This window comes from Pan troglodytes, chromosome 6 (genome assembly GCF_028858775.2).
Source record: "Pan troglodytes isolate AG18354 chromosome 6, NHGRI_mPanTro3-v2.0_pri, whole genome shotgun sequence".
Taxonomy (NCBI): Eukaryota; Metazoa; Chordata; class Mammalia; order Primates; family Hominidae; genus Pan; species Pan troglodytes.
Window position 1 is genome coordinate 167,359,464 of NC_072404.2, and position 16,840 is coordinate 167,376,303.

Consider the following 16,840-nt stretch of genomic DNA (forward strand, 5'->3'; position numbering starts at 1 on the left):
ACCATGTTGGTCAGGCTGGACTCAAACTCCTGACCTCAGGCGATCCACCCGCCTCAGCCTCCTAAAGTGCTGTGATTCCAGGTATGAGCCACCGCACATGGCCTAGATTTTTTAAAAAGAAAACCCAAGTACATATTGTCTACAAAAAAAAAACCCACTTTAACTATAATATAAAGATACATACAGGTAAGAAATAAATGGATGGAGAAAGATATTCCAGGCTAAAAATAATCAAAAGAAAGCAGGAGTAGCTATATTAATTTCAGACAGATCAGATGTCAAAGCTATCAGGAATAAAGAAAGGCATTTTATAATGATAAAGGGGTTAATTCTCAAGACATCAGTGTGTCTAAACAGAACATCAAAATATGTGAAGCAAAAAAATGATACAATCTCAAGGAGTAAGAGATGAACCCACTATTATAGTTGGAAAGTTTAACACCCCTCTCAGAAATAGATCTGGCATGCAGAAAATCAGCAAAGACATAGTTGAATCTGACACCGTTAATCAACTGGAAATAACTGACATCTAAAGACTACTTCATCAACAATAGCAGAATACACATGCTTCTCATCCACATGGGACACTTACAAGGTAGACCACATTCTGAGCCATAAAACATACCTTAACAGATTTTTAAAAATAGAAATCATACAATGTCTGCTCTCAGACCACGTCAGAATTCAACTAGAATTCGGTAACAGAAAGATAGCTTAAAATCCCAAAATACTGAGACATTAAACAATACACTTCTAAATAAAGCATAGGTCAAAGAAGAAATCTCAAGAGAAATTGAAAAATATTTCAAACTAAATGAAAATAAAAAGAAAATTTGTGAGATGCAGTGAAAGCAGTGCTTAGAGGAAAATTTATGGCACTGAACACAAATACAGTTGACCCTTGAACAATGAGAGGGTTAGGGGCTCCAACCCCCCCATCACACAGTCAAAAATCTGTGTAACTTTTGACTCCTTGAAAACTTAACTACTAATAGCCTACTGCTGACAGGAAGCCTTACCAATAACATAAACAGTAGATTAACAAATATTTCTGTGTTGTATTATATACCGTATTCTTACAATAAAGTAAGCTAGAGAAAAGAAAATGTTATTAAGAAAATCGTGGCCGGGCACAGTGGCTCACACCTGTAATCCCAGCACTCTGGGAGGCCGAGGCGGGCGGATCAGGAGGTCAGGAGATAGAGACCATCCTGGCTAACACGGTGAAACCCCGTCTCTACTAAAGATACAAAAACTTAGCTGGGCGTGGTGGCATGCGCCTGTAATCCCAGCTCAGGAGGCTGAGGCAGGAGAATTGCTTGAACCCGGAAGGCAGAGGTTGCAGTGAGCCGAGATCGTGCCACTGCACTCCAGCCAGGGAGACAAGGAAAAGGAAAAGGAAAGAAAAGAAAAGAAAATGATAAGGAAGAGAAAACACATTTACAGGACCATACTGTATTTATTGATACCATAAGTTTATGTCACCTGTTTACAAGACTGTCTACCTGAAATAGTGGGCAACCTCAGCTACAGACTTCCATCTATGGTACACATCCAGCAGTTCAACTTTTTCTTGTATGTCATGACTTTGCTTCTTGTATGGAGCACTTTAAGCATCATTAGTGGCACTTCATATGGGTCCCGTGGTGTTATGCACAATTTATAGCACTGCACTAAACATGGTGAAAGATACATGAGAAGCGCCAGATCACTTTTTACCAAGATACCCAATTTACTGGAGAGATGAACTGCTCAAAGATCATTAGTATCCCATGGTGTTTTAATCAGATACTTGCAACACTTGAGTTCACTGCAATAACAACAGGAGGTGGCCACATAATTATTACAGTTGTACAGTATGTACTACAGTAAATTTTATTCAGTTATTATTTAATACTACATCTTTACATTTGTTTACGTTTCTCTCAATTGCCAATGGTACCACATACAGTCTTTAAGTGTGTGCTTAAGTTTTGATAAATTTTAACTTTCAGTAATAGATTTGTGTATATTTTATGGTAGTAAACAATAAAAGACAAGTATCTACATATACTTTATGCATTCATGCATACCTTTTTCTTAATTTTTTAAATATTTCTAGGCTACACAGTCCATCTACGCATTTTTTCAAATTGTCACAAATCTCAACAAAAAATTTCCAATATATTTACTGAAAAAAATCCATTTATCAGTGGATGCACATGGTTCAACCCCAAGCTATTAAAGGGTCAACTGTTTCAGAAAGGAGGGAAAATCTACACTCAGTAATATCAGAAATGAAAAATGGGACATCACTACAGATCCCATGGAATCTTAAATATTCAAGAAATACTATTACCAACTGTATGCCCACAAACTTGATAACCTAGATGAAATGGACCAATTACTTAAAAGACACAATATGCTCAAGCTTACACAAGAAGAAATAATCTGAATACGTCTATACCTATTAAACAAATTGAATCAAAAATTAATAAACTTCCAATATTGAACACACCCAGTTTGGTTCCTTGCTGAATTCTACCAAACATTTAAGGAGGAAATTATACCACTTCTCTATACTCTCTTTCAGGAGATAAAGCATAGGGAAGGCCAGGCACGGTGGCTCACACCTGTAATCCTAGCACTTTGGGAGGCCAAAGCAGGTGGATCACCTGAGGTCAGGAGTTCGAGATCAGCCTGACCAACATGGTGAAACCCCGTATCTTCTAAAAATACAAAAAAAGTAGCCAGGCATGGCGGCAGGTGCCTGTAATCCCAGCTACTGAGGAGGCTGAGGTAAGAGAATCGCCTGAACCCGGGAGGTGGAGGCTGCAGTGAGCCGGGATTGTGCCATTGTACTCCAGCCTGGGCAACAAAAGCAAAACTCTGTCTTTAAAAAAAGAAAGAAAGAAAGAAAAAAAGCATAGGGAATACAGACACCTCACCAATAAACATAAACAGATGGCAGATAAGCATACGAACAGATGTTCCACATTATATGTTATCAGGGAAATGAAAATTAAAACAACAAGGCATCACTACACACCTATTAGAATGGCCAAAATCTGGAACACCAACAACACCAAATGTCAGTAAGTACATAGAGCAACAGAAACTTTTATTCATTTCTAGTGAGAATGCAAAATGGCACAGCCACTTTGGAAGACAGCTTGGTGGTTCCTTACAAAACTAAACATACTCTTGCCATACAATCCAGAAATCATGCTGCTTGGTGTTTATCCAGATGAGTTGAAAACTTACATCCACAACAAAAATTGCACATAGATGTTGACAGCAGCTTTCTTAACTGCCAAAACCAGGGTGCAAATAGAAATTCCATCAGTAGGCAAATGGATAAACTCTGGTCCATCCAAACAATACAATATTATTCAGCACTAAGAAGAAATGCACTATCAAGACATGAAAAGACATGGAGGAGGGCTGGGCGCGGTGACTCACGCCTGTAATCCCAGCATTTTGGGAGGCTGAGGCGGGTGGATCACCTGAGATCAGGAGTTCGAGACCAGCCTGATCAACATGGAGAAACCCCGTCTCTACTAAAAATACAAAATAGCCAGGTGTGGTGGTGCATGCCTGTAATACCAGCTACTCAGGAGGCTGAGACGGGAGAATCACTTGAAACCAGGAGGCGGAGACTGCAGTGGGCCGAGATCACACCACTGCACTCCAGCCTGGGAATACAGAGCAAGACTCCGTAAAGAAAGAAAAGAAAAGAGAAAAGAAAAAAAAAGAAAAGGACATGGAGGAAACATAAATGCATATTATTAAGTGAAAGAAGCCAGTCTGAAAAGGCTATATATCCTATATGATTCCAACTATTTGACACTCTGGAAAAGGCAAAACTATGGAGACAGTAAAAAGAACAGTGGTTGTCATAGGTTAGCAAGGAGGGAGGGAGCAAGGAGGGAGGGATTAATAGGTGGAACACAGAGAATTTTTAGGGCAGTGACTATGATACTATAATGACAGATACCTGTCATTATGCCTTTGTCCAAACCCATAGAATGTAAACCAAGAGTGAACCCTTATGTGAACTATAAACTGTGGATAATGTGTCAATGTAGGCTTAAAAAATTGTGACAAATGTACCACTCTAGTATAGGATGTTGATAATGAAAAAGGCTATGCATGTGTCGGGGAAGGGCATTTATGGGAAATTTCAGTACCTTCCTCACAATTTTGCTACAAACCTAAAATTGCTCTGAAAAATAAAGGCTATTTTTGGCCAGGTGCAGTGGTTCATGCCTATAATCCCAACACTTTGGGAAGCTGAGGTGGGCGGATCACCTGAGGTCAGGAGTTCAAGACCAGCCTGACCAACATGGAAAACCCTGTCTCTACTAAAAATACAAAATCAGCTGGGCGTGGTGGCACATGCCTGTAGTCCCAGCTACTCGGGAGGCTGAGGCAGGAGAATCGCTTGAACCCAGGAGGCGGAAGTTGCAGTGAGCCGAGATTGCACCATTGCACTCCAGCTTAGGCAAGAAGAGTGAAACTCTGTCTCAAAAAAAATAAACAAATAAAATAAAGTCTATTTTTAAAAACTTATGCTAGAAGTAACTGAATGTATCGATGTGAACTCACATTTGTAAGTGTGTGTATAGATCTATGTAATTACAGTCCTCTCAGAACAGGGATATGTTCTGAAATATGCATCATTAGGCAATTTTGTCACTGTTACACAAACCTAGATGGTATAGCCTACTAAAAACCTAGGCTATTTGGTATAGCCTAGTACTCTAGGCTACAAACCTGTACAGCATGTTACTGTACGCAACTATAACACAATAGTCAAGTATTTGTGTATCTAAATATATGTAAACATAGAAACAATGGTAGAATACAGTGTAAAAACACAAAAAATGGTACACCTACATAGAGCACTTACCATGAATGGTGCTTGTGGGACTAGAAGTTGCTCTGGGTGAGTCACTGAGTGAATGTAAAGGCCTCAAACATTACTATGCACTAAAGTAGGCTTTATAAACACTGTACACTTAGGCTACACCAAATTTTTAAAATAATATTTTTCTTTGCTCAGTAATAAATTAACCTTAGCTTACTGTAACATTTTTACTTTATAAACTTTTTAAAAACTTTTTGACTCTTTTGTAATAACACAGCTTAAAACACACATGTACAGCTATACCAAAAAAATCTTCCTTTCTACCCTTATTCTATTAGTTTTTTGGTTTTAGGGTTTTTCTTTTTTGTTTCTCTGTTTTTGTTTTAAACTTAGCCCAGGCCTACACGGGGTCAGGATCGTCACTATCACTGTCTTTCCACCTCCACATTTTGTCCTGCTGGAAGGTCTTCAGCAACAATAACACACAAGGAGCTGTCATTTCGTATGATAACAATGCCTTCTTCTGATATAGCTCCTGAAGGTTCTGCCTGAAGCTGTTTTACAGCTAACTTTTTTGCTTAAGAAAAGGAGTACACTCCAAAATAATGATAAAAAGTATAGTACAGTAAATATATAAACCAGTAACACAGTCACTTATTATCAAGAGTTATGTTCTATGCAAGAGTGTATGTAGTGTACTTTTGTATAGTACATGTAATTGGGAGTACACTGGGTTTGTTTACACCAGCATCACCACAAACATGTGAGTAATGCACTATGCTGCGCTGTGCTATGACATCATGACAGCTATGACATCACGACAGCTATGACATCACGACAGCTGTGACATCACGACAGCTATGACATATTAAGGTGATAGAAATTTCTCCACTCCATTATAATCTTATGGGACTACTGTCATATATGTGATCTGCTGTCATTATGCAGTGCATGACTGTACTAGTATATGACTAAAGTGGACTCACATAACTAATTCTCAACAGAAACAATTGTAATATGCATCCCTTTGTTGTGGGAAGTCAGGGACCCCAAACTGAGGGACCAGCTGAAGCCATGGTGGAAGAAATAAATTGTGAAGATTTCACAGACATTTATTAGAGCCCCAAAATAATACTTTTATAATTTCTTAACGCCTGTCTTTACTGTAATCTCTGAACATAAATTGTGAAGATTTCATGGGCACTTATCACTTCCCCAATCAATACCCTTGTGATTTCCTATGCCTGTCTTTAATTTCTTAATCCCGTCATTTTCGTAAGCTAAGGAGGATGTATGTCGCCTCAGGACCCTGCGATGATTGCGTTAACTGCACAAATTGTTTGCAGAGCATGTGTGTTTGAACAATATGACATCTGGGCACCTTGAAAAAGAACAGGATAACAGCAATGTTCAGGGAACAAGAGAGATAACCTTGAACTCTGACCGCTGGTGAGCCGGGCAGAACACAGCCATATTTCTCTTCTTTCAAAAGCAAATGGAAGAAATATCGCTGAATTCTTTTTCTCAGCAAGGAACATCCCTAAGAAAGAGAATGCATCCCTGAGGGTGGGCCTCTAAAATGGCCCCCTTGGGTGCGGCTTTTATGGTAGAGCTGTAGGGATGAAATAAGTCCCAGTCTCCCGTAGCGCTCCCAGGCTTATTAGGACGAGGAAATTCCCGCCTAATAAATTTTTGGTCAGACCAGTTGTCTGCTCTCAAACCATCTCCTGATAAGATGTTATCAATTACAATGCGTGCCCGAAACATCATTATCAATTTTAATTTCGCCCTGGTCCTGTGATCTCGCCCTGCCTTCATTTGCCTTGTGATATTCTATTACCTTGTGAAGCACGTGATCTCTGTGACCCACACCCTATTCATACACTCCCTCCCCTTTGAAAATCACTAATAAAAACTTGCTGGTTTTGCGGCTTGTGGGGCATCACGGAACCTACCAACATGTGATGTCTCCCCCGGATGCCCAGCTTTAAAATTTCTCTCTTTTGTACTCTGTCCCTTTATTTCTCAAACCAGCCGAAGCTTAGGGAAAATAGAAAAGAACCTATGTGAATTATCGGGGGTGAATTTGCCCAATATCTGGCTGAATTTCCCCCAATATCCCTTGAGCCTAAATTTTTGTCCCTAATACTATTCTCCACTAAAAAACTAGAAGTCCTTAGAGAACAGCTGATTTCATACCTTGTGGCAGGGAGAATTTTAAATGGGTCTGAAAAATAAAACTTTTGCCAAAGAGCACAGAGCTCTGAAAGGTTTTGAGATGTTATTTAAAAGGACTCAGAAGCCAGCTGACAAGGGGCTCCCATGAGCCAAACTATGACAACTTGAACACTAGGAGAAAAATGTTTAATTATAACTAACTGAATTATAATTAGCTAATTATAATTAATGAAAACAAGTTTGCAAAGACCTGATTATGTGATTCTCAAGAAAAAAAAAAGTTTCTCTTCTCTTCAAGTAACTAGCACTTCACTCAAGTTGATTTTATTCATTTAAAAAAAATGCGCAGAGACTGGTAACAGCCACCACCAACAAAAGATCAAATTTTCTCAGCTGGGTGTGGTGGCTCATGCCCGTAATCCCAGCACTTTGGGATGCCAAGGCAGGAGGATCACGAGGTCAGGAGTTCAAGACCAGCCTGGCAAAGATGGTGAAACCCAGTCTGCACTAAAAATACAAAAAAATTAGCCAGGCATGGTGGCAGGCACCTATAATCCCAGCTACTCGGGAGGCTGAGGCAGAGAACTGCTTGAACCCAGGAGGCAGAGGTTGCAGTGAGCTGAGATAAAGATGAAATTTTCTTAACATAAAATATTACCAAATGAGGTTTCTTATTACTTTCCCAGTGGCTACTCCTAGATTACTCATTCCCATCCACCCACCATGGTAGGAGATTCATCAGCATTCTTTTCTTTTTTCTGAGACAGGATCTCACTCTGTTACCCAGACTGGTGAACAGTGGTGCGACTGATTACAGGTCACTGCAACTGGTGTCTCCCGGGCTCAAGCGATCCTCTCACCTCAGCCTCCTGAGTAGCTAGGACTACAGGTGCACACCATCACACCCAACTAATTTTTGTATTTTTTTGTAGAGACGGGTTTTCGCCATGTTGCCCAGGCTGGCCTCCAACTCCTGAGCTCAAGCAATCCACCCACCTAGGCCTCCCAAAGGTCTAGGGTTATAGGTGTGAGCCACCACGCCCAGCCTAATACCCTTATATTACTACAAAACATTAAGTAAGCATGTCAAGGCACAGGATTTACAGGAACAAGAGAACCTTCAAATAAACCCTGGGGTCTTGAGACATACATATGTTAAAACCTTGCAGCAAACTTGAATGTGCTTTTAAATGAAGTAGAAATTTATGGAACAAACTCTGTCTGGGTTTATTTGCAGGTTAGTGGTTATAACAGTTCTTCTTTCTTTCACTGTTCTCCTTGCCCTATGTTCACTATGTTCCCTAAAAGAAGTGGACAATGGACTTTCCAAGGACAAAGACAAAACAAAGACTAATACACGCTTGGCTTTATTAACTTTAGTAAAGCCAGGTTAAAAAAAATAGTTTTCTGCTCCTATTAAAACATTTATCTAAACTGTATTTGCCTTGACCTCTCATAGGAGACAGCATGAGAAGACAGTCCATTCGTGGGGCTTACTACTCTCAAGTAAGGGAAAAAAATGCCAGGAACTTAGTTTTGTTGTAATGTTGTAATGTTCCAAGAATAGTAGGTAGCTTAGAAAACATAAAGAAAATTCAAGAACACAATACTGCTTCACTTAGTGAATCCAATTCCTCCTATATCCCTAGAAGTATTCTTGGCACTGGGGATAAATAAGGTAACAAGACAAATCCCCTGACTTCATAAAGCTTACATTCTAGTGTGGAAAGCATACAATAAGCCAATATGGAATTAAATGTCCTATCTGTTAAGTACTAGGAGAAAAATAAAGCAGGAGAAGACAAAGTGACAAGTGTTACTTTTTAGACAAGTGTGTCAGGAAAGGTCTCTGGGAAAACTGTAACTGAGTAGAGACTTGACTGAAGTAAGGGAATAAGCTGTATGAATATCTGAGAAAAAATTTTTCCAAGCAAAGACGACAAAAAGTGCAAATGCCTGAGAAAGGAGTATGTTTGGTGGGCTCCAGGAAAAGCCAGGAGGCCAGTAAGGATGGAGCCCAGTGAACAAGGGAACATAAGATACGGTTATACAAGTAGCCAAAGTCAGATCAATGGAGCCTGAAAACAATAGTACTGCATGAACTTTGAATTTTATTCTAAATATCACCGGAGTCTTTGGATGGTTGACAGAGGGAAGTAAAAGGCTCTCACTTTGAATTTGGAAGGATCACTCTGGCTACTATGTGTGGGACAAGAGTAGAATGGAATGAAAAGGAAAAAGACCAGTTAGGAAGCTATTGCAGCAGTCCAGTGGAATGGTAGTGTGAAGTTCTGGAATAATAGCAGTGGAGGGGTCAAAGTAATTGAATCCAGGATATACTGGGTAGGTAAAGCCCTCCAGTGGGCTGGATGTCTAAAATGTGAAAATGTGAAATGTGAATGTCTAAAATGTGAATGTATAAAATGTAAAATGTGAAAATGTGAAATCAAGAAAGACTCCATCTTTTTAAGCCCGAACAATATACAGTGGCAATATACCAGAGGTGGTAACACTGGAAGAGAGGGTTTCAGGATAACAACAAAAATTTCCAGAGAGGACATACTAAATATGAGATCCTCTTCAGACATCTAAGAAGAGATGTTAAGAAACAAGCTGAAAGATACAGGTTGTGTTCAAAGCAAGAAAGAGCTGGTGACGTAATTTTAGAGTCATTAGCATTTAGATAACATAATAATAGCACAAAGATAGATAATAAGCCATTAAACTGAATAAGACCACCTAATACATAAGAAGATGAGCGAAGAGAATGAGAAAAAACCAGTGAAGGAGTAGGAAAAAACAAACAAACAAACAAACAAACAAAACCAGGACAATGCAGTGACCTGAAAGTCAAGTTTTAAAAAAAAGTTTCACTCCTGAGAGTGGTTAGCTGTGTGAAATGATCCTGAAAGGTTAAGGAGGATGAAGACTAAAAGCTGGTCTGGGCAATATGAGATCATTACATTGACAAGAATAATTTTAGTAGAATGGGAGGAAGAAAGCTTCATTACAGTGGGTTCATGAGAAAATGGTGAAAAATAAGTAGTAATCATAGGTATAAATAACTCAAGGATTTTTGCTATGATGGAGCAAAGAAGCTGTATAGTACCTAAAAGGGGATGTTGGATCAAGAGAGGCTATTTGTGTTGAAAGGGGGTGATTCTGCAGCACCCCCCTTATGCTAATGAAATCAATGAGATGGAAAAGTTATTGATGCAGAAAAGCAAGGACAACTGCAGAACCAAAGTCCGTAATACATGAGAGGGGACACAATGGAAGACACAAGCAGAGGAGCTGGCTTTATCCGCAGACAGTCTTTATCCCATTTTACCAGGACAGAAACAACATACGGGTAGGGATGCAAGCAAGAAAATAGATTTGATGGTAGATGAATATGGAACTTCTTTTCTAATTGTTCTCTATTTTTTAATTTTTCACTGAAATAAGCAAGATCATCACTAAAGAATCAAAAATGAGAAGGGGTGTTGGAAGTTTCAGGAGAAAAGAAAAGGTGGTGAAATAATCATCTTCAATAATCAAAGGGCCGGGCGTAGTGGCTCACGCCTGTAATCCTAGCATTTTGGGAGGCCAAGGTGGGCGGATCACGTGAGGTCGGTCAGGAGTTCGAGGCCAGCCTGGCCAACACTGGGAGAACCCTGTGTCTACTAAAAATACAAAAATTAGCCGGGCATGGTGGCAGGTGGCTGTAATCCCAGCTACTCAGAAGGCTGAGACAGGAGAATCACTTGAACCTGGGAGGCGGAGGTTGCAGTGAGCCAAGATCACGCCACTGCACTCCAGCCTGGGGAACAAAGGACGAAACTCTGTCTCAAAAAAACAAAATTAAAAAAAATAATAATCAGGCACAGCGCGGTGACTCACGCCTGTAATCTCAGCACTTTGGGAGGGCAAGGCAGGTGGATCACGAGGTCAGGAGTTCAAGACCAGCCTGGCCAATATGGTGAAACCCCATCTCTACTAAAAAATACAAAAATTAGCCAGGCATGGTGGCATCCACCTATAGTCCCAGACCAGGAGGGAGACTGAGGCAGGAGAATCACTGGAACCCGGGAGACAGAGATTGCAGTGAGCTGAGATCGCGCCACTGCACTCCAGCCTGGGAGACAAGAGTGAGACTCCAACTCAAAAAGAATAATAATAATAATAATAATAGCAATAATAATAATTGGAGCCAGACACGGTGGCTCACACCTGTAATCCCAGCACTTTGGGAGGTGGGTGGATCACCTGAGGTCAGGAGTTTGAGACCAGCCTCGTCAACACGGCAAAACCCTGTCTCTACTAAAAATACGAGTTATCCAGGCATGGTGGCGCATGTCTATAATCCCAGCTACTTGGGAGGCTGAGGCAGGGAGAACCGCATGAACCCGGCGGGTGGAGGTTGCAGTGAACCGAGATCACACCACTGTAGTCCAGCCTGGGAGAGAGAGCAAGACTCTGTCTCAAAAATAACAATAGGCCAGGCACAGTGGCTCACGCCTGTAATCCCAGCACTTTGGGAGGCTGAGGTGAGTGGATTATGAGGTCAGGAGATTGAGACCATCCTGGCTAACACGGTGAAACCCCGTCTCTACTAAAGATACAAAAAATTAGCTGGGTGTGGTGGCGGGCGCCTGTAGTCTCAGCTATTAAGGAGGCTGACGCAGGAGAATGGCATGAACCTGTGAATCCGGGAGGCAGAGCTTGCAGTGAGCTGAGATCACGCCACTGCACTCCAGCCCAGGCAACAGAGCAAGACTCTTGTCTTAAAAACAAACAAACAAACAAACAAAAAAACACTAAAGCTTCAAAAAGACTTTTCAGTAGTAAAAGTAACAATATATAGTACAGAAAAAAAACCATATGAAAAAGAACGGTTTAAAGTAATATAGTAATTCATGAATGTGCACAAAAGGGTGAAATTTAGTATTCTGAGCTTCCAAGCATCATTTTGTTACTCTAACTAGACCTTATTGGAAAGAAACTATAGATTATTTGAAGGCTTTCCAAGAATTATACCTATATAATAGCAACACATCTGACAACTGTAAGGATTTCTGGAAAAATGTATTTTAAAATCTGTAACAATTTTTAATTTTTCTCATCTCTTAACTGTATGATATTCTGTAAGCATCGAGATGATATTCAACTTCAGAGAGAAAGCCTATCACTGTGTCTAAACTCTATCTAACAACTATTGAAAACTTTACCAATGAGAGACTATCTCCTACAGGTATCCTCTCAATACAATATGAATCCTAGTCCCTTTGATAACTTACCACTGACCTGAAAATTTTGGAAACTGCTTTGGGCAACCAACTCTAGCTACCTTTTGCAGATGCACAACATACAGCAGCTTATTTAAGGGCACCTAAAAGTCCAACAGACCAGAAACTATTTGGTCTAGTTTGGCCTAGCCTTTCACAATATTAATTCCATAACAAAACATACTACTTTTTTCAAAACACATATTAACAAAATAAGCTTTAAACAAACACTAGATGGTTCATAGGCCAGAATATACTATGAGCGATTATACTAACAGCCTGGATTACTGTTTCTCCCAGTCTTTATTTCCTTGATAAAACATTTATCTTCAGATATAAAATAATTATACTAAACCAGGGCTTAGGGAAAAAAGAGAGATAGAGGGCTCAGTTTTTTCACTTTGTCATTAGTTATCAAAACAAGGCAGATGGGAAACTTAGAGTTCAGTATAAAAACAAATGCTTAACACAGAATATTGTTATACAAATGCTACATGCAGTGTACAAACATATGCAAAGCATCATTATACATTCTTATAAATTCTTGAGTTCTGATACCTGTTTCCACAATCGTTTCTGTTTCTGTTGTCTCCAGCCCATCCATGCTGTCCTCATCTTCCACTGCAGTTTTCCCCCTACTTCGAGGTCTACAGAAAAAAAAAATAATAAGTACATAGAGTTAAATGTTAAATTTTAAGGCTTAGACTTATATTCAACATAAAGCACAATTTGAAGGTATACAAAATAAGTAATTAGGGCATTTTTCCAGCATTTTACCATGTCAAGTAGAAAATATCAGAGTTTACAGTCATTTTCTCCCTTAAATCCAGCACTTCCTTATACTCTAAATGTGAGGACAGATCCACATGAATATAATTGTGTCCTCATAATTCACTTAAGTATTCCTCACTCTGGTTTTGCCCCTCTTTTAGGTAACCTTCTGAAGTCTCCCTCTGTCTACAGTAGTGGCTTTTAACTACATAATGGGTTCTTTACAAAGTTCACATACCAGGTTTAACTTCTATATTTAATAAAGTTGATGCGAAATGACCAGATATATGTATTTTTAAAAGCTTTGTAAAAGGTGCTTTTGGTGACTGTGATGCAGATGACTAAAAACCAAAATTTTAAAAATTAAGCACGATTATAATCATGTCCACCTTACAAGCATAATAAAATTTAATTTATAAACACTTCAGGAAAGTAAAATAAAGGTAAGAGTCACAGCAAGGTGAAATTCCTGACAGAAAGCAATTGAAAAAAAAAAAAAACTAATGCCTTTAAATTCTTTGAATTGTACTAAATACGGTATAGAAATGAGTAAAAGAAAAATTAATAACACATAAGAGCAACAAGATATTACATATAAAAACTTGGAAACTGACAAACCAGTACTCAGATAATGTCAGTGTTTTAAATTATTTCGCAGTATTTTAAACTCTTTAAAGAAAAAGGCTGGGTAAGGTGGCTCACACCTGTAACCCCAGCACTTTGGAGGGTCGAGTTAGATGGATCATTTGAGTGCAAGAGTTCAAGACCAGCCCGGCCATCATGGCGAAACCCCATCTCTACCCAAAAAAAAATTCAAAAATTAGGCAAACATGGTGGCGTGCCAGTAATTCCAGCTAAAGAAAAAAAACAAAGAAGGGAGGGAGGGAGGAAATAGAAAGAAAAAATACAAATCAACTCAGTATTTAATTGAAAAACATAAAACATTTAAAAAGTGAAAAACAGCTGGCTGTGGTGGCTCACATCTGTAATCCCAGCACTTTGGGAGGCTGAGGCAGATATATCACCTGAGGTCAGGAGGTCACGAACAGCCTGGCCAACATGGTGAAACTCCGTCTCTACTAAAAATACAAAAATTAGCCAGGTGTTGTGGCGTGTGCCTGTAATCCCAGCTACTTGGGAGGCTGAGGCACGAGAATCGCTTGAACCTGACAGATGGAGGTTGCAGTGAGCTGATATCATGCCACCGCACTCCAGCCTGGGCGACAGAGTGAGACTCTGTCTCAAACACACAAACAAAAAAAAGGGGGGTGGGGGGGGACAATACGAAATAAAAGAATAATATGAAAAAAGAATAAAACAAAGAACTATGTTTTAAACAATAAGAAATCCATTTAAGTCTTGTTCTCATAAAAAAGTTAACCAACCTAGGCCAGGCACAGTAACTCACGCCTGTAATCCTAGTACTTTGGGAGGCCGAGGTGGGTGGATCACCTGAGGTCAGGAGTTCAAGACCAGCCTGGCCTACGTGGCGAAACCTCGTCTCTACTAAAAATACAAAAATTAGCTGGACGTGTTGATGCACATCTGTAATCCCAGCTACTCAGGAGGCTGAGGCAGGAGAATCGCTTGAACCTGGTGGGCAGAAGGTGCAGTGAGCCGAGATCACACCATTGCACTCCAGCCTGGGCAACAAGAGTGAAACTCTGTCTCAAAAAAAAAAAGTTAACCAACCTAAACCATGGAGGAGCTATAACATAATAATATATTAAAAATTAAAGTGACCAGCCGGGCGTAGTGGCTCACACCTGTAATCCCAGCACTCTGCGAGGCCAAGGCAGGCAGATCACCTGAGGTACGGAGTTCGAGACCAGCCTGACCAACATGGAGAAACCCTGTCACTACTAAAAAAAATACAAAAACACAAAGAAAAATTAGCTGGGCATGGTGGCACATGCCTGTAATCCCAGCTACTCGAGAGGCTAAGGCAGGAGAATTGCTTGAACCTGGGAGGCAGAAGTTGCGGTGAGCCGAGATTGCACCACTGCACTCCAGCCTGGGCAACAAGGGCGAAATTCTATCTCAAAAAAAAAAAAAAAAAATTAAAGTAATCAAAGCCTAAATGGTTTTATAATTAAACTACTAAAAACTATCAAAAAGTCGGTCTTAACCAAAAATTAAAAAAAAGGAAGTACCTGACTCAGAATTCCAACAAACATTGTCAAAAACTATGAATGAAAATAAAAACTGAGAACAATCCTATTGAATATAATCAGAATGCCAGTATGATTCAATATTAGAAATTTGTTAATGTTACATAACAAGTCAAGCAGTCAAAATAGCATCACTTCAAACTTCACAGGGGGAAAGGGGAAAGAAGGCAGAACTAAATAAAAAGACTACAAAACCTGAAAGATGAAAAAGGGTGATTAGGGAGAAAACACTCTAAGGTGGATCTTATTGTTCATGGACAAAAAGAAAGAACATCTTTAGAATTTATTAAGTAGTTGTTTTTAGGCCGGGCACGGTGGCTCACGCCTGTAATCCCAGCACTTTGGGAGGCTGAGGTGGGTGGATCACGAGGTCAGGAGATCGAGACCATCCTGGCTAACACGGTGAAACCCCGTCTCTACTAAAAATATACAAAAAAATTAGCCGGGCATGGTAGTGGGCGCCTGTAGTCCCAGCTACTCGGGAGGCTGAGGCAGGAGAATGGCATGAACCCGGGAGGCAGAGGTTGCGGTGAACTGAGATCACACCATTGCACTCCAGCCTGGGCAACAAGAGAGAAACTCCGTCTCAAAAAAAAAAGAATTGATTAAGTAGTTGTTTTTAAATTTGATAGAAAACATTAAAATAAAGTGGAAAGAAGGGATGAGAAAATTTGATCAATCCAACAGCAGGCAGAAAAGGAATGAAAACAAATGGTACATAGAAAATAACATAAAAAGATAAATATAAATATGAATTTTCACAGTAAACAAATGGCTTAAACTGTCATAATGATAAAAAAATTAATTTACTTGGATAACATAAGAGAACTTCAGATTATATAAAGCAAACATTTACAGAACAAAGAGAAATTGGTAACTAATCATTAGAGAGATATTAACATCCCACTCTCGGAAACGGATAGATGAAACATTATAGTTTGAAGCATTTTAAACAAGTATTTGGACAACACATTGAGCAAGCATTACTAGATTACTCTATCAATCTTCCTTTGTGTCTGACTCTGTTCAAACACAGTGGATACAGAAATAAATAAAACAAAATCCCTCCCTTCACAAAACTACATTCTAGTGAGAACAGACAACAGTAAACAAGTATTACACATACAACATCCAACAAAAGAAAGCAAAGGAAAAGGGACTAGCTATGTTAAATAACAGATTTATAAAATAAATGTTTTAAAATAAAATTTTGTAAGGAGCCACTTTAGCACAGAACTGAAGATGAAGCAAACCATACAGATATCTGGGAGAAAAGCATTGCAGTAGAAGTAACAGCAAATGCAAAATTCTTGAGATGAGAGCAAGTGAAGGGGGTTAGAGGGACAAGAAGGATATACGGTGGCTGGGGCAGAGTCAGCGGTAGGGGGTAAGAAGGCATGAGGTCTAAGAATTTTTTTTTAATAGGATCACTTTTTGTTTAGAAACCTGTAGACCAATACAAGAACTGGGGACTGGGAGACTAGAAATCCTCGAAATAATCCTAACATGGCTGCTTCAAAGAAAATAGAGAATGACAAAATAATTCACATGCTATTATGGAGGTAGAGTTTACTTTTCATCTTTCTTTTGTGATTTTTCATTAT

The 16,840-nt window shown here is 39.5% G+C and overlaps 1 protein-coding gene across 41 annotated transcripts in view; it reads right to left on the bottom strand.

Moving 5' to 3' along the window:
- KMT2C (lysine methyltransferase 2C) overlaps positions 1–16,840 on the bottom strand; it is a 304,403-nt gene that overhangs the window by 210,377 nt on the left and 77,186 nt on the right. For all 41 annotated transcript variants that reach the window (XR_010158721.1, XR_010158720.1, XR_010158719.1 and 38 more), the window contains one exon: positions 12,853–12,941. Coding sequence is in view for 37 of the 41 variants with exons in the window: in XM_063815061.1 (XP_063671131.1) it covers positions 12,853–12,941 (89 nt within the window). In the remaining 4 variants the exon portion in view is untranslated. The remainder of the gene's footprint in view (positions 1–12,852; positions 12,942–16,840) is intronic.